At 42.0% G+C, this 25,601-nt stretch overlaps 1 protein-coding gene across 4 annotated transcripts in view; it reads left to right on the top strand.

Annotated features, from left to right (window-relative positions):
• Positions 1-17,866: 17,866 nt before the first annotated feature.
• BDNF (brain derived neurotrophic factor) overlaps positions 17,867-25,601 on the top strand; it is a 57,814-nt gene continuing 50,079 nt past the window's right edge. Inside the window, exon 1 of one of the 4 annotated variants that reach the window (XM_069469736.1) lies at positions 17,867-18,482. In XM_069469736.1, the coding sequence (XP_069325837.1) occupies positions 18,480-18,482 (3 nt within the window). In that variant the 5' untranslated portion in view covers positions 17,867-18,479. Of the gene's footprint in view, positions 18,483-19,113; positions 19,547-20,353; positions 20,410-25,601 lie in introns of those variants that run through there. The other 3 variants (XM_069469745.1, XM_069469741.1, XM_069469744.1) reach the window with 3 other exon arrangements.

The following is a 25,601-nucleotide window of genomic DNA, read 5'->3' as shown; positions in this document are numbered from 1 at the left end:
AAAAGCATTTGTGAGTGGTACCTGTGTGACGGTGAGCAGCCATCATGGCAGTTTGGCTTGACTTCTAGCTTCCTTCCCTTGATGGGGCATTATAACAACGTCCACAGGGCAAATTTTGGAACAGGCTGTATCTGAAGGCTTCCTAACAGAACTTCAGTATTTACAGAGGTAGTGTAGTACAGGGAGTATTAAAACTCTTGTAACACATTGTACATTAAAATCTTTACCCTTCCCCTTCCCTAGCCATTATCATACTATACCACTGTATCTTTCCCTGCTTTTTCCTCACTTTATGTTTTCAATTGACTATAAAAAAATTTGAGTTACATTTTAGAGAAAATAAGAATGCCAACAACCAATAGTGTGAGCATCATACAGGCAGTAACTGGGTCTTGTTCACTGCTAAATCCACAGCCCCGAGCCCAGTGTCTGGTTCATACTCAGTCTCTATTCATTCATTTGTTCACCCATTCATTCATTTAGTCAGTCCACAAGGATTTCTGGAGTACCAACTACATGCAAGATACCACTCTGAGAGCTCAAAATACAACAGAGAACAAAATACAAGAGAGAAGTCTCTATCCTCATTGAGCTCACATTTTGATGGAGTGATTTAAACAATAAACAAATGAAGATATAAAATGTCAATCATTGATAAGTACTTTAGGGGAAAATAAAGCAGAATAACATTATGGGAAATGCTAAGAAGTGGGGAGAAGAGGACAGGTAGTGAGGATAAGGTGCATATTGTCTAAGGTGGCCAAAGACAACTTCTCTGACAAAATGACATTTAACTGAAGATCCAAAAGAGTAAAGGAATGAGATATGTAGTTGTTGGAAGCAAGAGTGTCCAGCAGGCCAAGGAACAGCAAGTCCAAAGGTACTGAAGAGGGACTGTGTCTGACATGTCTAAAGAACAGTAAGGAGGTCTGTGCAGTTGGAACAAAATGAGTTGGAGGAGAGGGAAAGGAAATACAGTCAGAGAAGTAGGGGGAGCCTTGAGGAGGAAAATAACGTGGTGTCTCACAGGTCCTATAAGGACTAAGTCATAATAAGTCCTGTAAGAATGCCGGCTTTTGTACCAAATGAGGTTGGAAGCCCCTGGAGAGTTTTGAACGGAGAAGCCACTTGACCTGACTTCCATTCTAAAATGATCTCTCTGAGTGCTGTGCTTAGGGATACTATAGACGCACTATTGAAAATGGGCCAGGGTGGGGGCAGGTAGACCGATTAAGAGGCTGATGAAATAACTCAGGGCAGAGGTAATGATAGCATGGACCAAGGGAATATGGGAGAGTGAGAGAAAGTTGTTGGGTCCTGGTTATGTTTCAAAGAGAGAGAGAGCTGACAGGATTTGACAATGGGTTGGAAATGGAGAGAGAAAGAGCAGAGTCGGGGATGACATCAGGATTTTTATCCTGAATAGAAAAATAGAATTTCCACTGACTGATGTGGAAAGACCATGGGAGAAGCAAGCTTTGGAGGAAGGAGCAGGAATCTGTAGTTCAGGTTGGGGCAGGTTAAATTTGAGTTGCTCATTAGACATTCAAGTGTCTATCAAGTAGGCAGTCGGATACATAAGTCTGGTATTAAAGGGAGGAGTCTGAGATAAGAGTATAAATTGTAGAGTCAACATCATATAAATGGTATTTAAGGCCATGAGGCTTAATAACTCAACTGGAAAATGATTGTAAATAGAGAAAAATACCAAGAATTAAAACTGAGCACTGAACATTCAGCAAGCTAAGATCAAGGAGTGGCCAGTGAGATGAGAAAAACAATAAAGAAGATGCCAGTAATTATTTGTATTGAAAATGGATGAATGGGATATTGCTTTTGAAGCAAAAGTCTTGGTCATCCTTATGTTCCTATTAACATATAGTCTTAAAAGGATAAATATTATATTGGCAATATTGTAGCCCTGATAGTAATGTTTCAAAGTGGAACTATCCCAGAAAACCTGTTCTGGGCCTCAATTTCCCAACTGAAGCTGTAAAGTATTATCAGTTAAGAGTGCAGGCACTGGGACCAGACCAGGTCTATTACTAACTACATGACTTTCACCAAGTTACTTGGCTTTCTCTGCCTCAGTTTCATCATCTTTAAAATGAGGATAACAACAATATCTACCCCACAGATTCTAGATTAGATTAGATGTTAAGACACATGAACTAAATGCTCAGAACCGTTCCTGAAACTCAGAAAGCACCCAAGTAGCTGTTATTACTATTATGTGGCACATGATAAGTGATCAACAATGGATCCAATATTTTTTAAGCCCAAAATTCCCTCAAAACAAAGATTGAACTAGAAAATTAAGTTATTTTTAAGCATCCCAGTGGGGCTCAAATTTGTCCACTTAGTGATACCTATGTCTATTTTATTTTTTAACAAATGCCATACTTGGGGCTCTTTGTTGATGCAGTATTTCTCTTTGCATTGTGTGCATACCCTTCACTTTTTAAAAATTTTTATGAGTTCTAAGGAAAGTCCTTGTTAAATTGAAATGCCATACTTTAAAAAATATTATTTTATGATTTCTTAACAAATTAAGGATTAGACATTCTTTAAAAAGTTGATCTAATAGGTTATCAGATATTTTTTTCCATTAGGGAAGAAGAGGGAAATAACTATTTGTTTCTATGTCAAGTGGAGGGAAAAAGAGGTTCATATACTAATTTTAGTTTCCATATTTTTTCCATTTAATTCCTGGGGGTGCTTTAATTTTTTTTTTAACTTTGAATTGTTTTTCTTTGAGAAACCACTCCTTTCTGCTTGTTCAGCTTCATCTCATACTCTAGTTAAGGCATTGATATTGAACCCTGTTTTCCTTCTTAGGTATGTGATTCAAAAAGAAAATTTAATACACAGTTGATCTCATCAAACAGATCAATCAGAGGATGATGGTTTGCTTTCAAAATAATTCTTTGCTTTCCCAAAGGAGGTCCCAATAGGATTTCTTTAAATAGTTTTCATCTGCTGGACATTGCTACTACAATATATTGTTGAGAACTTGATTCAGCATATAGTAAATACTTAAAGAATATCTATTTTTGTTGATGATTATAATCTTCCTGATATTGTAGGTATCTGTTTATATATCTGTCCTTCCCCTAGAGCCAAGATGGCAAATAGATTTTATTGCTTGTTCCAACTCAAATTGATTGGAAACAGCTGCCCAGAGAATTGGGTTCAAAACCATTTTGAGACTGAATTCAGGTTCAGACAGAAAGAGCACTATGATCAATTGGAAATGTCTGATGTGGAGAAAGAAGCGAGAGTGCCTATACTCGTGCTTTCCAATTGCACTACCAGTAAGTACCTTCAAGAAAAGAGAGTAATTATCTTTCAATCATTCAGAGAGCATAGCACAATTTATGATATGTGTAGACACAGTGAATATTCATTGAATTCAATAACATGGAAGGAGAGTAACTTTTAAGACTATTTGCAAAAAACTAAGTGGCTTCCTTATATATATCTGTTACTTTTGTCACCCAGCCAACACATTTATTGAGCATCCACCAGGTGAAAGAAGTCCCTTTATACGTAGAGTGTCAAATTTTCTCCCTCCCTCTTTGAAAAGACTAAAGTGTTCTTTCTCTCTCTCACACACACACCCCTCATTCATAAAACCATGATAACAGAGATTATGGTTTTGCCTTGGTTTCCCTGTAAGACCTACATGTCCCAACATTACCCATCCTAAGTTCATGTTCATCCATGAGCATTTCTGCTTGTCTCTCTTTGTTAAAGTGATAACAGCAGGCAAATAATGTATCAAGTTGGCCTAGAAGTTGTATGAATATCATGTGACAACTCTGCCTTCAGTCACCTAAATTAAGGGGTAAATGTTGACAGTTTTTTAACTAAACTACTAAATTAAATCCTAATCACTGAAAAAGTATCTAATCCAAAGGCTTTTTAACCATCAATGGAGTGAGCACACAATTAGGATAATTTTACTAACTAAAATAATGACAATAAACTTAGAGTTATAAAGACACTCTGGCCTTTTAACAGGAAGCTCATTGTCTTGGATAACAGCTTAGCAATACATAAAACTCTGGAGCAAGGTCAATGGTCATGTGGGAAATCTTACAAGTAGTATATCACATGCTTTGTATAACAACTTAAATGCTCTCTCAATGTCACCCAAATATACTATTATATTATGGAGCTGGGCTGCTTGGAGGAACTTCTGTGAATCTGTAAATACTCTAAAATTCTAAGTGAAATTTTGAAAATGGGCACATTTTTCTAAGAAGGGCCTCCAGAAAAAGTCCAAAAATAATTAAGAAGCCTCCTACAGGGCCTTTACCTTGTAATTCATGACCACCTCTCCTCCACATCCCATCTTCATTTATCTGAACTTTAGATACAACTTAGAAATTGTTAAGTTTCTTTTCAAGATATATACTACCCATGTCAAGGAGGAACAAGGAAAGAGCGTGATATCAGTATAGCAATTTTTCCATCACCTGTACTTAGGCAAAGGAATTGCTCAGTAAACATTTGGTGATAGAGGGAATGAACCATCTATTTAAAACACCAGAGTCATTGAGCTTTTAAGCCAGATTATTATGGGTTTCAAGTTTGGGTCTGATTTGGTGTCATTGTGTTCACAAACTGGCTTTTTTTAAGGGTGACAGTGAAAGGAAAGAACTCATTCTAATTCTGAATTTAAATATTACAATAGATAGCAATTAACACAGACATCAAAGGGGTAGAGAAAATTTCATCATTACAAGGATAAGGTTGTTATTATTATAACCACAGAAAGATGATTAGATGCAAACCTATTATAGCAGCTTCTAATAAAATTAAGCCTCATAAAATGGGTTAAATTACCTCCTTAATATTAAACAAATGATTTTCCAATGCTGTCTTGCTGGAACTGAGCATGAGGGCAAGTCATGGTACAGTAGCACTCCTGTTACTGCATTCCATAACAAAGACGGAAAATGAACAAATAAATGCGATCATGATCACACTAGTATTTATGGAGCTGCCTCACTTTCCAATACCTTTCACACATATCCCCATCCCTTTATTAGATTGAAAGGTGTATCAAGCCAGGTTGGGGATGGTTGAATCTCAAATGTATATACCCCACTGAAATCATATTTATTTTACTGACTAGGTAACATATGTGGCCCCTGGCAAATTTTAGAGCCAAGACCATGCATCTGTAAAGGGAAGCTTGAGTTCTCATCTCATTTCATTCTCCTCCCATAAACACACGGATCAATCACTGTGACGGAATTTTCATGTCATTCAAAGTGACTTTCTGTAGCACTGGAGGGCAAATTGTAAGGTTTTGAAATAGTTCCAATATTTTCATAGTATGCAAGAACAGCCTTTCATCTGTGAGAACTACCTGAAATCATACAATGTCTTAACTGGTCAAAATTATTATTAAACCCCAGCAAAAGTACATAGCTCTTCAACAGAAAGAACAAAACGGCTTACAAACGAGGTGACATCTCTGTTTAACAGCTGAGGACAGCAGTACAAAATAATTTGTGTCAGGCAGCAAAGCTTACCTTATCTAGTCGAAGAGTTTAGGGGAACTGGAAGTTGTCAGAATGTAATTATCCCGGCTGGAATTTGGTCAGGTCAGCATCTGACACTTCCAAGGAATGCCGTAAGACTTTTTAATGAACATGAGGCCTCCAGATTGGATTTCACCTCAATTCGAGGTATAAAACCTGTACTCTGAGAGCATAGGGTGCAGAGATGTTAATTAGTTCACTACTGTCAGGTTCAGAATTGCCCTCCTAGAGATCAATAGATCCAACGCTTTTCATTTCACAGAAGAAAAATGAGGCCTGGAAAACATCACGCAATTAAAAAAATGCATTAGTAACTTTGCTTTTTCGTGCTCCTTTTTAGGCTCCTGAGTCCACAGGTTCCTGAATTCAACTAAATTCAGCAACTATTTATTAGCTCCTATTCCGTGCCAGGCCCTCCCCTTTGCTGGAGTCCCAGGAATGTACAGAGGTGAGGGATACCTGTTTTCTGCTTTCTAACAACTGCTACTCAGGATGGAGGAACTGATGGGGACATAAGAAATTCTACCAGAAGGCAGAAGGTGCCATGGGTTAGCGTAAAGAAGGGACAGGGCCATGAGTTATGCCAGAAGGAAAGAGTCTCCTCTCTGGAGGAACCTGGGGGGGGGGGCTCCCTGGGGGAGGTCTGCCTTCCTGGGCATCCAAAATCCCACCACAGCTTCCCAGTAGGTTTGCCCTCCAGGCCAAGGTTCCTGCTCTGCCATTTCTCAGACCTAAATTTTTATGCAAAACTTCTCTCAACTTCATGCTTTTGGACTTTGCTCAATTTTGGCATGGGGACAGGGGTGGATCCAGGCTTGGAGCTGGCTAAGGTACATACAATCTGGGGGACCCTCTTTAAGAAAAGAATACAATGTTACAAATATAACCATAGGTCCCAAAGCAAATATTTGTTTAAAATAAGAAAACAAATCACAACCAACTGTTGTAACCTTAGAGGGTGGGTCCCTTTCTTTTTGGGTTTCTTTGTCAATTTGCCAAAAATGCTTACATAGGAATACTTCCTGATTTCCACCTGGCTTCCATCTGCCCACTCCACCCCCAGCACCCTGCAGCTCCTGGAAACTCCTATCTCTCCAGGGGTCTGTGCAAGTGAGGTGCTTTCCTAGCTTCGCAGTAAATCTGCCTTTGTTTGCAGAGATAACTGGCTCAAGGTCACACAGGGAATAAACAGGCCAAGCCAAAACTGGAACTAAGGTTGCTTGCGTAGAATGAGCACAAACATTGGATCACACAGACCTGGGTCCAATCCTGGCCCAGGCACTAAATAGCTGTGTGACTTCATGCAAGTCACTTTTCAGTTTTCACTTTCCTTTGTGTTTAAATAGGGTTACTAATAAGCTCATCGTTGCTCTTGGATAACAAGGTGAAAAAAAAAAAAAGAGGAAAAAAATAAATAAGCGCATAAGGCTAGCAAACAGCACAAACATCACAACAGTGCCTAGCACCGTTCCTGACTTGAAATAGTGCTCAAGAAGTTGTAACTGTCACAAAGTCGACTTCTTTTCCCCAGTATGCCTCTCTTCTTCCTCAATAATGGAATTCCTAAAACTTAGCTAGGCACATGGATACCCTGAATTAAGTCCAGATTTCCCAGCCTGTATATCAGCTAGATTTGGCCAATGTTGTATAAGCAAAAGGAATGTGTCCAACTTCTGGGAAGTGTCCTTAAAGTGACAGGGGATGCCCTTCTCTAGCAGCTTCCAAAGAAGAAGCAGCCACATTATATGATGAGGTGACATGGAGAATGAGACTGCCCATGGCAGAAAGAAGTCCGAAGACAGAAAGAGCCTGAGCTCCTGCCACCAGAAAACATCATATGGCTCAGGACCACCGACTTGAACTTTTACATGAAAGTCAAATTTCTAACACATTTAATCCACTGTTAATTTTGGATCCTGAGCCCCTTGCAGCCATAACTAATTCTAAAATTAATTAAATCCTATGCTCGTTTCACTTTGCTACACTGTCTCCAGTTTGTAACGCCTTTGCATACATTAATCTTGCCAGGTGTGATTGGAAATTTAAAGGGTAGTTAAGTCCTTAAACTGAAATGCCACAACTCAAAGGAGCCAGTGGTAAGATAGTGGCCCTGTGGCAGACCAATGAGAGCTGCTTGTCTGAAAGGAGCATGTCATTCAACCCCACTGGCAGCCATAGGCAAGATGGCCTGGTTTCACCATCACCGCCAGCAACAGCAGTAACATTACTACTGTAGTAATAGTGGTTACCATTTATAGGACGCTCGCTATCTGCCTACAATGTGATATCTAATTAACACATTAAATACTCACAAAACTCCACACAGCAGGTGTGATTATCCCTATTTTACAGATGAGGAAAGTGAGACTCAGAGATGTCAAGTGAGTAGTCTGAAGCAAAACAAGTACCTTGTAGTGGTAGAGCTTACCAGAATCCAAATCTCAGTCGCAAACCCAATCCCTTACTAATAGCACCTTACTTCATTCCTGGGCACAAAATAAGACCTGGTAAGAATGGGCCTGTATAGAATTGATATAGTCATAAGGCTCTAGCAAATCAGTTCAGAAATGTTCATTACGTTATTGTAACAAGCTACTCTAAAACTTAGTGGCTCACATCAACAACCATACTACATCTGATGACTTTGTGTGTTAAAAATCCAGCAATTCTTTCATTCCATGTGGCACTGACCAGTGTCACTCAATGACCTTCACCTGGTAGCTGGTCTGGTCTGGAGGGTCCAAGACAGTTTTACTTACATACCCAACATCTCAGCAGGGCAAACCGGAAGGCTGGACTCAGCTGGGCCCTTCTTCTTCTCCATGTTGTCTCATGGCCTCTTCACATGGTGTCTCCCACAGGGTAGTTGGACTTTTTACATGGTGGCCCTGGGCTCCAAGTGCAAGTGTTCCATGAAACAGGAAGAGGAAATGAATAGTCTCTTAAGGCTTTGAACCCGAAAACTGACACAGTGTCACTTTTGCTATATTCTACTGGTCAAAATAGTGACAGAGCCCATCTGGATGCAGTGGAGAAGCACATAGATCCTACTTTTTTATTATTTTTATAGATTTAGGGGATACAAGAGCAGTTTTGTTACATGAATATATTGCACAGTGGTAAAGTCTGGGCTTATAGTGTACCCATAATCTGAGTACTGTACATTTAATGCAATAGGTAATTTTTCATCAACAGATGTTGGTGAGTATACAGAGAAAAGGAAATGCTTATACAATATTGGTAGGAATGTAAATTAGTACAACCTCTATGGAAAACAGTATGGAAATTTCTCAGAGAACTAAAAATGGAACTACCATTCGATCCAGCAATCCCACTACTGGGTATCTACCCAAAGGAAAATAAATCATTATATTTAATATTTAAAAACACACCTGGACTCATGTTTATAGTAGTGCAATTTGTTACACCTAAGTTATGGAATCAACCTAAGTGTCTATCAATGGGTGATTGGATAAAGAAAATATATATATATATATATATGTACTACTCAGCCATAAGAAGAATGAAATCATGTCTTTTGTAGCAACATGGATGGAACTGGAGGTTCCTAAGTGAAATAATTCAGAAAGTCAAATACCACATGTTCTTACTTATAAGTAGGAGCTAAACAATGGGTACACATGGACATACAGAGTGAAATAATAGGCACTGAGACTCCAAAATGTGGGAGAGTAGGAGGGAGGTGAGGGAGGAAAGATCCCACTTCTTGATGGGAGAACTATCAAAGAATTTGCAGTCAACTTCATCCCAATACTAAGCCTATTGAAGGAAGTTCCACAGAAACAGGAAGGCAGATAATTTGGCTGTTTGAAATCTGTATTAGTTTTCTAGAACTGCCAAAACAAAAGACCACACACTTGGTGGCTTCAAGAACAGAAACTTATTTTCTCACAGTGCTGCAGGCTGAGAGTCCAAGATCAAGGTGCTGTCAGGATTGGTTTCCTCAGGCCTCTCTCCTTGGCTTGCAGATAAATACCCTCTTGCTGTGTCTTCACCTCTCTGTGTATGTGCATCCCTGGCATCTCTCTCTTCTTAGAAGAAACCAGGCATATTGGATTAGGACCCTACCCTGATGTCATCATTTTAAATTAATCACCTCTTTAAAGACCTAGCTCTAAATATGGTTACATTCTAAGGTACTGGAGGTTGGGACATCAACATATGAATTTTGAGGGGACACAATTCAGTCCACAACAAATGTCAAATCTAACACCATCATATAAGTGGAAAAATTGAGGCCCAGATGGAGAAAACGGTTTGCTGAGGTCAGACAATCCAACTTGTAGCATAATCAGAATGAGAACTCTTTTCATTGCAGTCCCTTCTAACACATCAGATGATTCAAAACATACCCTGTCTTACAGGAATCAGGAAACAAAGGCAGGGAACATCCAGAAAGACCCAGTGTGGAATCCAGAGATTCTCCCTTTTCTTTTGAAATTTCAAGATTTTTACAATTGTCTTTATTCCAAATCACTGGGTTCATGGGCCTCTCAACAGACTCAGATCTCTGGCCTGCTTATTCCTTTTCCCATTTCTTGGCTGACATTTCTAGCGTTCAGGTCACTATTTAGATTCTGAATCACAGTAATATTGGAGAATATGATGTCCTTGTTTCTGCCTTAACATAGATCTGTCAAGACTTTGGGAACAACTCCACAGTGATTTGCAAACTCAGACCCATTCTGGTACTCTGAGTCATCACATTAGCGCCCCCTAATTTGCAGTGTATACCCCACCTTTGATTTGCAGTACTTAGATTTCAAGAATAACCTGCATCTTAGAAAGGAATTGGCCTGTGTTCTGTCTACACTTCTTCTAGGATGCATCTGCTACCATCTAGGATGGAGGTGGAGGAAGGGAAGACTCCAGAAATTGTTTAGGCCTCCCAGAACACAGGACAATGGGTGTTCACTGTTCTTCCAGTCTCCCCTTGCATTCCCATCTGTATTTCTATATTTTATGAGGTTAAAAAAACAGTCTTCCCAGAGGTAAAAGGAGCAATTTAATTCCAACTAATGTAGCAGAATTATATTAAACTTCTATTATATAGCAGTCACGGTGTTGGGGAAGGGGGGAGCAGTATAGTTATGCACAAGTGGCTTGTTCCAATACGATAACACAAAATAAACTGCAACAAAAGCAAAGATGTATGTACTAAGGGAGGGAGAAGGCAAGAAGGGGTAAGTGTAGTCTCATGCTTAAAAGCATAAACTTTAGAATCTGAAAATCCTGAGTTTTAATTCCTATTCTACTACTTACAAGCTGTGTGACTTAGTTAACTTCTGCATAACCGAGTTAAAATAGTTGCATTATTGAGAGCATTAAACAGAAGAATGTAGGTAATGTTCCGAACACAGTACCTGACACAGAGTTAATACCCAATAAATGGTAGCTATTATTTTAACCAGTCTCCCAGTATGGCTGTAGGTATTTAATGACCTAGACTCTTGATCTCTCCCACCTTCACCTATACTGTATCTGCTTGTCCTCTAATCTTCTCCAAACATGTGTTGCTCATGTCAGAACCCTCCCTCCTCTTCATTTCCCATGAACCAATCAGTGACCAAGTCCTTCTGATTTACCTCTAAAATATATCTCACATGCATTTACTTTTCTAAATATAAGCCTCTGTCATTTCTCACATGGCACCTGTAGTAGACTCCTACCTGGACTCCAAACCTAGACTCTTCTAATCCAGTCTTCACAGGGCAGCCAGTCAAGTCTTCAGATGATTGCAGCCCTGGCTAAATCTTGACTGTGACATCATAAGAGAACATCCTCCCTCCTTCCCAAGCCAGAACTGCCCGGCTAAGCTGCTCCAGAATTCCTGACCCATAGAAAATACGGGTATGGTAAATGTGTATTTTTATTTAAACTACTAAATTTTGGTGTGATCTGTTACACAGCAGCAACTAATTAAAACACCACCTCAGGAGCCTCACAGAGGCAATTTTCTCTTCTTGGAATACTCTTTTCTCCATCTTTCTCAAACTAACCCTTATTCAGAAAGCAGAGGAGGGAAAGGTAGTATGAAGGTGGGAATGCACAATCCCATGCTGTCTTGCTGGAGGGAGAGGAAGTTAGAGGCAATAACAAGCATGCATATGGGCATCATTATCTCTAAGGAGAAGCTAGAGAAAGCTGCCTCCTTCTCTCACCTGTTTACCTAAATTATCAACCATTCACAGCAGCCTAAAAGCAACCACCTAAGGCAGTGAACCTAGAACAATTCCCCTGAAGGGTTGCCGTATTGAAAAGACATAGAGCTGAAAATAAATTTTGACAGAGGCCCAGAGTACTAAGTTAACCATGGTATAATTGATATTTTCCAGTTAGCTCATTGGGGAATTTTTTAAATTTCTGGAAAACTTATATATTCTACTACCATACAGACAAAACTGTATGATTATCAACTCTATGAGCTCTACCTTCCCCTGTTGTCAAATCATGGGGTTGCCCAGGATGACCTGTCAGTCTTTTCATCCCTGAGCTTCAGGGATCAAATGAAGATGGTGGAACCTTATATGCAAAGTCATGGACAATGCTTTTCTAACAACTAAAAAATGGAATGTTTTCCAGGATTGATGCAAAGGAAAAAGTAACCTAGAGGAAGAACCCTGGATATTGTAACTGACTATTTACATTTCTTTGCTGAACTGATGAAAAACTTGCCATTTTGGGATGAAGAGGAAGAAGAAATGTGATGTGTTACAGAAGCAGAGCCCTCGAGCCTGGGGAATGTTGGTAAAGTTCACCATATGCTGGGAGTGCAGGGCTTCTATAAGATTAATAAGTTAATAATGAAAATGTTCTCAATGAACAAAGAGATAAGGTCCCTCTTACCTCCTCACTTTCTCTCTCTCACTTATTTCCTGATCTCAATCCAGTGTTTACCCCTCCTTTTCTGAGCAGTGGAGTTTTGCCAATAGGAACACTGCTAACTGAGGACCTTTAGAAAAGCTAGAGCCATTCTTCTGGCCTTCATTCCCTGCCAGAATCCTTCTACTCTTTTTTCCATAAGGCACTCTTGTCGCATCCTATTACTTCCACTACTTTTAGAATGATATCACCTCAGTGAGGTACCATCTTTTCTCTCCTTACAAAAGAAAACAGACCTAGTTTCTTTAACCTTTCAGCAGAAGCAAATTCCCCAAATCCCTCTGTCATTCTGGTTGCCTTCTGCTATGCCTTCTCTAGTTCCAAAATATCCTATTTATAGAAAGAAACCCAGAATGAGCTCAGGACTCATAATATGACCTAACCAATCCTCTTTACATGACTAGAATAATTTTCCCTGACTTCTCTTCCATTTTGCAGTATGCCCAGTGTATTCTAAACTGCTTCTCTTTCCTTTTATTCCAAGACATATGAAATGACAAATATTCAAATGACAGCCAGTGATAGTGATAGTAAGAGGTTGATGTCCTCTGTGCTCAGAAACTTTCTAGAATTAATGGGCTCAGGTACAGGTTCGAGTTTGTGTTTTGTGTAACACTAGGGTTAAAGGAGCAGGCCTTTTCCTTGAATTAATTTTTGTTATATGACATTCACTTCAGTTACTAAAGAGATTAGCTAGTCTTCAATAAAGCCATAATGTAAATGAACCTTGGGCTGGAGCAGCATGCTTTACCACCTTGCTATGCAAAATGTAGCACAGCCTTATATCACCTGGGAATTTGTTGAAAATACCAAATCGTGGTGCCCACCTCAGACTCAGAATCTGCTTTCTAACAGGCTGCCCAGGAGATTCATGTGTACATTAAATTACAGGGAGCATAGTTAAGCATCTGCAAAAGTTTCCCTCCAGATGTTCGAGGCAGATTAAATCTCAAGCATACTTTTCTAGGCTCCACCATGATATAGACTCTCTACTACTTTTACTAGTTTTCATGTGCCTTTACATAATTCTAAGTTTTGTGACTCCTTGGAGATTTGATTTCTCATCTTACCTGATTCCTAATATGACCTTTCATTAAGTATACCTTGCAAGTCCTGATCTGACATGTTCTTGACCTGTCTTAATCTCCTAACAACTTTTCATATCATCAACGTTACTTTCTCTTACTTGCCACTCATACTTCCTCTTATTCATCTCTTGTCTGTAAGATGGTTTAGAAAGAGTCATTCAGTTCTTCCTCAGTATTCCATGTGATCTTGCTTCATCCTCATTATGGGGTTGTCTGGTTTTCTGAAATTGAGTTAAGTCATGTCCAGATCTTCTGTCTCATGCTTACTTGTCAGATTCAGGAATGCACAGAGGTTATTGTAAACTAAATCATGAATTTCCCAAGTATTTCTCTTGCTTGTTTCTTTTTGATGCTCTGACTGTTTCCCTTTTAACTAAACTAAGTTTGGTAGATGGAAGATTCCTTGAGTTCTTTTTAAATATGAGCTCAACACCAGGTTCTTGGCAATCATTGACTAATCTTGTTTTAGAAAGCTTTCCAAATTGTGCATCGTGATTCTTTGCCTCTCCTTCCATTGCCTATGGAAAACCATTAGAGATCAGGAAGTGACTAAGAAAGCCAATCTTTCTTCCTAGCTGGTTAGAATCACTTCTTGTATCATAAGCACAAGTCTTTTGTTACCTGTTTTGTTTTTGTTTCTTAGAATCCAAGATAGCAATTATGCCACCATCTAAAGCCTCTCTGTGAACACTCTTCTTCATTGATTATAACAAGTGATCCCAAGGTAATGACTTGGGGAAGACTTCGTGGAGGGAAGGGCACTGTTGACATCTCAGCAATAATTAACCACTCTTCAACTCCGAGATTCTAAGATGCTTTAGGGTGGGGAATTATTAATAAATGGATCACCAGCTCTTATCAACACACCGGGCATAGAATGAGTACCAAAGGGAAAGGAGAAGTAGGACCAGAAAGGAAGGAAATAATCTACCTAATACCAGGTAAAATGGAGAGCATGGCAATTAAATACAACCAAATAGATTTGGAAAGAATAGTTAGGAGGAAAGAATGGAAGTACTATCTCATCTACATCTGCCTTGATATATAGGAAAGAGTACACAAACCATCTTTTTAAAAGTGACTTGCTGAATTTCCTTTTAGAAATCAATAGAGTAGACTTCGTCTGAAGCGATATTCCAAGCATCTCTTAATTCTCTAAGGAAAATGAGTCCTCTTTCATTTTTGATTTGGTAGACTCTGTTTTTTTACCCCCTCCCACTAATTTCAAGATTGTCTGCATACCTATTTAATGATGTTCTTGTGCTTTCTAGTCTTGATAAATCTCTTATTAATTTTTGAACCCGTCTACATAAAGATATGGGCAGAGAACTATGGCTTTGGCAGAAAACTATGAACATCTAACAGCTCACCTATAAGGAACAAAGTTTGAAAGCAAAAAAATCCTTCCTTTTAGGTTGTGTTAATACATTTTGCTTTAAGTTTGGCTACATTGTTAGGTAGTGATCTTTAAGGAACAAGATTTGTTTACCATTCAGTTTGAAATGTTCTTACCATTACTAAAAATGAATAAGGTCAGATGAATCTAGAGAAGTGTGATATTCATATCACACTGATTAGGATTGTGTGAAAAAAATAAGATAACCTCAGGAATAAGTGCTCCTGAGATTAAAATCATGGCAGGTACAGTGTTTGGCATCTATCTTTACGAATGAAATGATTGTAACCTTTGCTTATACTAGACACTGGATTTCTGCAGATGAAAAAAAAAAAAAAAAGAAAATGTGTAAGTGAGTGGATAGAGATAAAAGGCTGGAGAGCTGATAATGCACCAAGAGAAAAGAATTCTCTCTCAGATCACTGAGAAATCAAGAGAGGAAAGAAAACTACTATGAGTCAAATACCATCTCTTCACCACTCTCCCCAGCTCCCTATAGCAACTCATATTATATAGCAACTCTAACTCTTCATCTTCATCCACCAGTTGGAGGTTTTAGTAATGGCTCCAAGAAATAAGGGCAATAGTCAGAAATTTTTCTTGGGACATATTTTCTGAGCATAATCATGTATTGTCTAAATATTAATAATTATACACTAATCAATCATTCATGTTTGAATCATCAGGTAACTATACCAGTAATTCAGAGTACCCCACTACAAAATACAGCTTTCAGGATAATGATCCATCAGAGGAATAGCTGAAGTCTCTGCACAGACCACAAACTGCTGACAAGGAAGTCAGATAAATGTAACACGTTAATGACAATGGGGAATAAATGTGTTCATATAGTGATCATCTCCCTGTGTCATTTCAGAATTGCTGATTTGTACTAGAGTCACTGAATTTGTCAGTAGGCAAGGAAAGTTATTAACAGCATTATGGATGGCATTCTCAGGAAACCAGTTTTGCCCACAAAGCCTGTACCCCAAGACCTCTAAAGATGGTATGTGCCAGCTGTCCCTGTCTTAGGGCAGCATCTGCTGGCTAATTCATGGATGGACAAAAAGTGGCAGTTTGTGGACAATTTGAGCAGTCCTTCTACTTGGAGGGAACTGTTGCATTGGTGACCCTGAGGGTATTTGGCATCCTTTAATGATGACCTACCTCAGGTCTCCAGGAGCCTGGCAAGTCTAGAATAGTACCTTATGAGGTCCAGGAAGCATTTGTGTATTTGTACCTTGTCTGGAGCCTAGGACAAGCTGGTTTGGCTTTGGAAATATCTCTAGAGAGGCATGGACTTCCTGCTAATAATAATAACTGAGTACCAATGGGGGCTCCAATGAACAGAGGCCCACATACAGAATTAGGAAGTAAAGCTTATTTTCCATGAGGAAAGCATTTCTGGGATGGGGGGAGGACCTTCAAGCAGCCACTGAATGCTAATGTTCTGTTGCTTCTCATAATCCTATCGTGTAACTGAGGTTTTTATACATAAGCAAGCACGAATAACATTCAAACGCAGCACTTGTGACTGGAATAAAGAAACTGGAAATTGGAAAGGGCCGAGTGGTCTGAAACTTAAGAGCTATCCACCAACTGCAGCATCGCTCTGCCTCATCCCTGCAGTCAATAGCGCCACGGCCAGGGCCTGTGACGCCGTTGGTGGGCTCCCCTCGGTGGGAATTCTGGTTGGAGAGTAAAATCATGGTGTCAGTGCCAAAACGAAGAAACCTGAAATGCGCCTGGGGACTTCCCAGGGCAGTAGCGCTCCTCAGAGCGACGGGCATCTCCATAACAACTGGTGTACAAGCAGGCTCGGTTCCTCCGCTGGCTGTGCAGGCGTTGGTTGGGGGGTAGGCAAAGGGCAGCTTGAGTGGAAAGATACCTTGGGTTAGCGCCTCCCTACGCTGGGGGACGTCGCCAACGCTCGAGTTATTGCTTATTTCCTGAGATTTCCAGAGTTCTCTCCAGGTCTTCAGCAAAGAGCCGCGCCCCTCCCCCACCCCCGCCCGCCTTTCCCTTTATTTTACACACCAGGGTGGGGAGTGGTTTGTTTTATTTTGCTTTTTCTCTTTCTCTCGAAGTTCCTCCTTTCCCTTCCAAGTTACTTTCCGCCAACACGTGACCTCGCCTCTCCCCAGCCTGCGCAGCCACTGGTGGGGAAGCGCGGGTGCTGACCGCGGGGCTTCCTGGGAGAGCCCCCTCCCGAGGCTCGCAAGCCCAGCCCCGGCTCCCCGCGCGCTCGGCTGCGGCTCCCCGCCGCTCTCATCCAGGCACCCCGGCGGCGGGGCAGCCCCCGGATGCTGCGGAAGCGGCTCGGGGAAGAAGCACCGAGCGGACGCAGAGCTCCGAGCCCGCCGCGGCGCCTCCCCTCCCTGCCTCTGCCTGCAGCTCCGCTCTCCGCGGCTCGCCATGCCGACCTAGCTGCGCACCGGGGCCGTTAACTCACATTTGAGAAGCCATAACCCATTAGAGCACACGCAGTCATAACTTCATTCAACTGAGCCGCTCGAGAGCTCGGCTTACACAGGTTCCTGTGGGCAACTAGTGGCTCGCCCTGGTGCCTCTCGCCTAGTCATCAGTCCCTAAGAGGAAAAGGGAAAGTTGCCGGGCTGATGCGCGCTTCGACGCATGCAGTTGTGCCCAACGACAAGTCACTTACCTCCCCCCGCACCCCCGCCGCCCAGCCCCCCAGCTCCCATTTGATCATCACTCACGACCTCATCGGCTGGAGACCCTTAGTCATGTTGGGGGGAGGGGGAGGGGCACGAACTTTTCTAAGAAGTTTCCTTTTTACCAAGGAAGTCACAGTGAGTTGGTCACGTAAACAGCACGGATAGTCGTAGTCTTTGCCTCCCCCCTCGCCCCCTCCCCGCTGCGCTTTTCTGGTATTATTATTAAAGCGGTAGCCTGCTGGCGCTGATAAGCAACAAGTTCCCCAGCGGTCTTCCCGCCCTAGCCTGACAAGGCGAAGGTTTTCTTACCTGGCGACAGGGAAATCTCCGGAGCCGAACTCAGCTTTGCCAGAGCCCCAGGTGTGACCTGAGCAGTGGGCAAGGGAGCGGTGTGCAGGCTGGGTTATTTTTAGGGGGTACCCTGAAACTCCTCACTTTCTCTGGGAACTTTCTGTGCCAGGACCCAGTGACGGGCGGTTAGAAGGCAGCCCCAGAAACCACCCGCTATATAGCAGGACAGTTGGGCAATCATTGGTAACCTCGCTCATTCATTAGAATCACGTAAGAACTCAAAGGGAAACGTGTCTCTCGGAGTGAGGGCGTTTGCGTAAATCTATAGGTTTTTCAACATCGGTGCCAGTTGCTTTGTCTTCTGTAGTCGCCAAGGTGGTTGAGAGTTTTAAGCTTGCGGATATTGCAAAGGGTTATTAGATTCATAAGTCACACCAAGTGGTGGGCGATCCACTGAGCAAAGCCGAACTTCTCACATGATGACTTCAAACAAGACACATTACCTTCCAGCATCTGTTGGGGAGACGAGATTTTAAGACACTTGAGTCTCCAGGACAGCAAAGGCACAATGGTGAGTAGCAATAAACCCTGCATTATAATTGAAAAATCTTGACATGTTGCTTAACAACGGGCATATCACGGCTCTTCCTAGCACTTCACACGCCAAAGAACAGCAGCTACTCAGGCTAGGGGAATCGGGTTTTTACACAGTGCAACTTTAATTGGAATCATTTGAGATTTAACGCAGCAATGTGGAACTGCGTGGAACAAACTTGGAGCTGGAGGGGGGTGTGTTATATTGGCTGTTGAAGGCTGATGCTTGTCTCTCAGCGGTCTTGCATTCCATTCTTTGCCTTTAAGTGTATGGTGTATGAGCATATTCTATGATTTATATGTGGGCATGTAATTGACATTCGCCAGGGGGTTAATTTCCATCTAAAAACAAGGATTCTGTTAGAGCTTGGGGTTAGGGGGTGGGGTGGGGGTAAGGGTGGGGTAGAGGCTGGGAGTTTAGGTGCAGGTGGGGGTGGGGTTGGGGGGGAGAAATAAGTCAGAAGTGCATTTCACCGGTAATGAAAGGGGTAATCCTCTCATAGAAGAAAAGGGTCTCATCAACATGTGATCAACTATTAACAGGATGGCTTTGGCAAAGCCATCCGCACGTGACAAAACGTAAGGAAGTGGAAGAAACCGTCTAGAGCAATATCAAGTATCACTTAATTAGAGATTTTTTAGCCTTTTCCTCCTGCTGCGCCGGGTGTGTAATCGGGGCGTTCGGAGTCCATTCAGCACCTTGGACAGAGCCAACGGATTTGTCCGAGGTGGAGGAACCCCAGGTAGCCTCCTTGGCCCAGCGGTAACGCCAGCCCCGTGTCGCCCTTAAAAAGCATCTTTTCTAAGGTTCGGCTCACACTGAGATCGGGGCTGGAGAGAGAGTCAGATTTTGGAGCGGAGCGTTTGGAAAGCGAGCCCCAGTTTTGTCCCCTCATTGAGCTCGCTGAAGTTGTCTTCCTAGCGGTGTAGGCTGGAATAGACTCTTGGCAAGCTCCGGGTTGGTATACTGGGTTAACTTTGGGAAATGCAAGTGTTTATCTCCAGGATCTAGCCACCGGGGTGGTGTAAGCCGCAAAGAAGGTAAGCACCAGGGCGGGGACCCCTTGCTCCCCAATTCCTGAGCTATTTTGATACTCGATCTTCCGGAGAGGATGCGTGGTCGAGGGGAGGAGGTAGAGGGAGAGCATGAGGGGGTTGTTTCTTGGTATTTGCCCAGTTTGAATTGAATTGCCCTAGGTGAGAACCCTGGGGCAAAGCTAGAGGAAAAAAAAAAAAACACCTTCAGTCTTCCTGCGGATATAATGAGTTTAGTTAACTTGGACCTGCAAATGTCTGATTCAAATGTAAGATTTCTCTCTCTTTTTCTCCCCTTCACGTCCCTCTTTTCCGTTCTCTTTGCTGGTGTGTGTGTGTCTGTCTGTCTGTGTGTGGTGTATGTACAGTAGATTCATTACTAATTATGAAGCTTTTGCACAACATTCGATTTCCTAAAATTTGACTTTGTACCGTTTAGAATCAGGCGGTGGCGGTGGAGGTGGTGTGCGGTGGGGAAAGGGGAGGTGGAGGTTGCGGAGAGGGAAGGAGGTAAAGCTAAATCCCCAACACAAAATGAATCAAGGTAATTTCAGCTCTTCTAGTGAGAAGGATTCATTCTCTCTGTATTCCTCCCTCCCTCTCTTTCCTCCTCCCTCCCTCCTTCCCGCCCCCCCTTCTTCCACCCCGCCCCCTCCTCCTGCCTCCATCCCTCCCTCATTCTATCTCTTCTTCTCCGTCGCCCTCGCTCCTCGCTGGATGTTTCTTTCTGGGTTTTTTTTTTTCTTTCTGTCCTCCCTCCCCGCGAGTTTTGGGCGCTGGCTTAGAGGGCTCCCGCTTTCTCAAGGGAAGGGGAGCTGCCGAGACCGCGCTCCGCTCCCCCGCCGGGCCGGATGCCTCACTGAGCCCAGGTCCGAGTCAGTCGGGGTAACTCAGGGAAAGGGGGGCCTCCACTTGGGAGTAGAAGGTCCTTTCCGGACCGAAGAGCCAGGGAGCGGGCCGGGGGAGGGGGCCTGGTTGGCTGGAGGCGGTGGAGAAGAATACTCGTAGCTCCGTGCGGCGGCTGGACAGAGCCACCAATCAGCTGGGCGTGCAGACCGCTCTGCCAGGGCGAGGTTGCGTCCCGAGGCGCGGGTGGAGGGCGGCCAGCTCGCCGCGGAGCCGCCGCCACCTCCAGCCGGGTGGGCCGGGGTCTAGGGAAGGGTGGAGGTCGGGGGCTTGGCGAGTGAGATGGAAGAGGCTCGGAGGAGCCCAGCCTTTCGTTCCACCTTCCCCGCCCCCGCCTGAGCCCCCGGGGCACCACGAAAGGCCGGAGAGCGCGGCTGCGTTGTCCTGTTGCCTCTCCTCGGGGAGCCCGGGGACTTGCGCGCCCCTGGGCGGGGGCCACCAGCCTCCCTCCACTCCTAGAACCCTCACCCCCACCCCCTTCCCGGGCCCTTTGTTCCGGCCACAGAGCAGTGCCGGGTGGCAGTTTTCGCCCCAGGGCTTGGCCGTTCTGGACTCCTCCCCGCTTCAGCCCTTCTTAATTAAGAGGTGAGGGCTTGGGGTAGGGGTGAGGGGAACAGAGGGAAAAACCTATTTCCGAAACTCCAGACTCCACTGTTTTTCCAAACGAAAAGAAGAATCCCAACTCTGCGCAGGTGGAAAGGATGGATTCATAGGCAACGCGAGGATATTGTGGAAATTTAGAAGGGGAAAAAAAAAAACAGGCACTAGGATCAGATGACGGTGATAGGCTGCTCGGCACACAAAGGGAGCGTAGGGCAGGGTTTACGGAGCAAGCCTGCAGCGAATGGGGCACAGATTGTTCCGAGATCCAGTCGTTTTCTCAGTCAGATCTACGCGAAGGGAGGAGAGGGGAGGGGCAGGGAGGGGAGCGTGGCGGGAGGGGCTGGGCTTGGGGGCGGGGGGATTTCTGATCAGTCTGATGCAATTCCAAGCGTGCTGCAAAGGAACTCCAAGGCGCCCGCATCACCATCGCCACCCACCCTTCCCAGATGGTGCTGTTTTAAATACGGATCTGCAGGGCTGAACGCAGAACTGGGAGATTTATTGCAAAATCCCGGGAAGGAGGGGGGGAAAACGAGGAATGGAGGGGCAGAATTTAAAGGTGCAACGCTTGCTTTTCCCAATCAAGCGGAAGCTGGTCGGAATTTTTTTTTTTTTTTTTCCTGTCTGCTTGTCTCTGGATTCTAATTCACCAAGGAAGAGGTGTAAATATTGTGACATTTTGAGGCAGCTTGATGGATGGGAAAAAAATCATCTGTCACTCTAAATTGCAGAGTTTCCTCTCCTCGCGCCATGCCTTGCTAGCGAATGCTCGCTGCTGCCTAATACAGTTGCTAGGGCTTCAAATGAATGCATCGTTAAGGGAATATTATCCTTTTAGTCGACTTGCCAATTTATCCGACAGTTGAACCGAGAAAATTGTAGATTTCGTGTCTCTGGGAGACAAGGAGGAAAAATGCTTAACAGTCTAATTCTTGTAACCTCGAGATCTTTAACAACTTAAATAAACCTCAAAAGTGTCACGTCATCCTCTCTCTCTCTCTCTCAAGATGAAATGGTTTTGCCTAAAGTGTCGTGGAAATGGATGTCACTTTAAGCATAGTGCACCTGACATGCACTGTTTATACGTATTTACATAGAGCTTTTTAGCATGAAGGCAAGAAATTTCACTTGTCCTGTTTGGAATCAGTCAGAAAATTAGAAGGTGATAGAGAGGAGAGGAAAAAAAAAAAAAAAAAAGAGGAAGGAGAGAGAGAGAATTTTTAACCTTAAAAAATTAACAGTAACCTAGCCTACTTTTGTACACCCTAGTCTTGCATATTAATATTGCTATATGTGAGATTTTAGCTTGGTCTAGCTCCCCCAATGGAATATATCAGTATTGATTCAGATTAAAATATGTGCATCCTTCCCATAGCTTTTTTGGTGTCATTGATAGTAAGACCTACAACACAGCAATTTTTGCAGAATAGAAGAGACTGTCTGAAAGGGCATTGCAAACTGGGAAGCAGGCACTCCATAAATGGGAGGTATCATTATGACATTCTGTTTGCATACAGCATTTTCATTTGATTGAACCAGAGTACATTTAAAAACATCATCTAATTTGTATGCTCAAGGCAGTAAATGGGGATTTGAAAAGCAAGTGATTAGTTGGCTTACAAAATATTGTCAATTGTCTATCAACGTAAATTGTAAAGAAGGCTGTAAAAAGATCTAAAATCAACATACACAAGCTTCCTTTTTCATTTGCCAGACTCGTTCCCTATCAAATCTCTGATCTAAATTCTTAATAAAAAGAGAAGCTGGTGAATTTAGTTTCTTTCCTTTTCCTGGCCTGTCCTCTAGGGGAAGCTTTAGTAAGAAACATCATTCCAAAATCAGGCAGTGAGAGAGAGAAGGCAAGGGACGGGTGATCACAAAATAAATAATCAGTCACAAAGCCAACAAATAGAAATGAGAGAAAATCAGCATTAAATCATGACTTACACAAGGTTTTTATTTTTCAGTCCTGTGCTTTTGGGACCAGACTCCAACTTGCACAAATGACATTCACTCAATCATATTGCTTACAATCTGTCAGTTAAAAATGATATCTAACTGAGCATATTTTTGTATTAAATATATTTCTATCAAAGGCCAGTAAAGCTATTCTTTGCTTTTAATAAGGACAAACTAATCTAACCATTTAAATAATCCTAATGAATATGAACTGATATCATCTGATTTTAAAACTCTGCTTAAAACTAAATTTGTTCTGAAAAGCACTGACTTGCCAGAAAAATATCTATTTTTGTAGCATTCTTTTCACTCTATGGATAATTTAATGAGTTGCCTATTTTAATTTTACAACTGCTACCTCAGAAGTATCTCAAATTATCTTTCTTTGGCTGATGTCTTTCTCTGCTGATCTGGTACTGCTGTGTGTGTGTGTGTGTGTGTGTGTGTGTGTATGGGCGTGTGTCTCTGTGTGTTTTCTAGTGGGAATTTAACAAGCAATGAGTCTCTTAAATTTACATGCCATAATCTTTGTAGAGAACAATGGATAGTACTTTATAATAAAAATAAACATTAGCATTTAGTGAAAGCTTACCATTATTGAGTGCTATAGAAATGAGAGGGGTGCCTTAAGAAGAGAAATATTAAATTCTTAAAAAATAAAAGCAATTTTTTTCTCTCCCTTTTGGCTTAACCATGACCATAGTTTCAAAAATATGAAATCTTTCTTCTTTTACTTTGGAGTTTAGAGCTGCTGCTGTAACAAGTGTCTCTTGAGAAAGATACACATGTTTCTTAAAGATTAACCCTCCCCCCCCCAAAAAAAACACCCTAGCGCAGAGATAGAAATATTGAATTCTTTTATTCTTGCCTCCACTTTCATTTGATGATTTTTGGAGTGTTCATTCTGAGTTTTTTAAAATTCAGGTGGACTTTCTTGCTTGCTTGCTTTCCAACAAAAGAATCCTGCAAGGAATTCTTTCAACTATAGTGCAGACTTCATTTTTATTTCCTAGGGACAGTACTTTATATTCATATAGTGTTTTGACAGCTCTTTACAGGTTTCTTCATTTGAGTTCCTTATCAATCATGTAGGGTAGAAATCATCAATGACCTTTTACAGATGAGGAAACTAAGGTGCAGAGTTGTCTAAGACCATACTGCCAGTAAGAGGTAAAGACTGACTCAAAATCTAGTCCTTCAAACTTCAAGGAAATTTGTGTTTGTTCCTCTCTAGACCATACTGCCTCAAACCCCATTATGGCATCTGAGGGAGCTGTATGCATTATTTCTCCTATTTTGATTTATTTAATGAAATAAAAAACATCATCTACAAATAGTTTCCAAAATTCTGCAGGCCTAATAGAAAGTGTTAACCAGCTTATGACCTTCCCTTACTGAGCCATTCTTCCCCTCTTCCACAGTTGTAGGTGCAAAGAGAGCAAGAAACTTCCTGTAGCTGACACACCATCTAAGTCATAGTTGCTAATTCCCAAAAAAACACACACAGAGAATAGGAAGTACCGAAGCCAAGAAGTACATTACTTTTACTTGTGAGTCATAGAATCTGAGGGCTGGGAAGGTTCTCAGAGGTCAGTTAGCCCAGCCCATATCTGATGCATGAATTCGTGCTGGCTTGTTTTCTTTCAACCCTCTGGAATTTCATCCCAGTCTTGGACACCTGGGTGCTCAATTATCTTGGTAGATATTCTGATACTTATGTGGATCATGAGCTTGACCAGCCATTTCACAATTTGTCCAAAGGTATACTTTGTATAGAGATGCTCACGTTCCTAATTTTATTCTATAAGTATTTAATATTAATTGACAACCTATTATATGCCAGAAACTGTGTTGGAATCTGGAGATTCAGCAGTGAGCAAGACTGAATGGTCCCTATCTTGGTGGGGCCTGTATCATAGAGACAAAGACTGGTCCCAAAATTCTGCAGGCCTCATAGAAAGTGTTCTGATCCCTAGAAGGTGAAGGAATTCGGATTCTTAACCTTTTTCAATAGAACACAGTAAATTAGGTTAAAATGCCTGAGTTCAAGCTTTACTCCCAACTAGTTGTCAGTAGCTAGAAAAGTCAATCAGTCACTCTTGATCTCCAGTCTGTTTCTTCACACATAAAACAAAGAGGATGTTCTCAGGATAACCTCTAAATTCCATTTCAGCTCCAAGTTTGAGTGATATAAAAGATATAGTTGATAATAATTCCGTGGTGGGAATTAGGGTGTAAGTTACCCTAACCTTTGATGATTTACAATTTTGGGTACCACCAATTTTTAACTTGTTACGAAGTACATTATGAAAAACCAAAGCAACTTATTTGAACGTAGTACAGAAAGAATCTAGGTATTAAGCCTACTGTTTTATGAAGAATGATGACTTGGATAGTTTTAATGTAAACAAAGATCTCAAACTTTTGCAGATTATTTTTTGAAAGGGGTGATGTGATGGAAGACCTGCTATCACATTTAATGCTTATTTTCTTTGTGAAAGCAGAAGTTCTGATGTTTCAGGTCAAAGATGTCACATCCTGAAATTTCCTGGGTCTCATGAAAAATGCATTATACACACATGATAATAGATAA

The sequence above is a fragment of the Eulemur rufifrons genome, chromosome 6 (genome assembly GCF_041146395.1).
Source record: "Eulemur rufifrons isolate Redbay chromosome 6, OSU_ERuf_1, whole genome shotgun sequence".
Taxonomy (NCBI): domain Eukaryota; kingdom Metazoa; phylum Chordata; class Mammalia; order Primates; family Lemuridae; genus Eulemur; species Eulemur rufifrons.
This window is presented reverse-complemented; position numbering and strand designations above follow the sequence as displayed.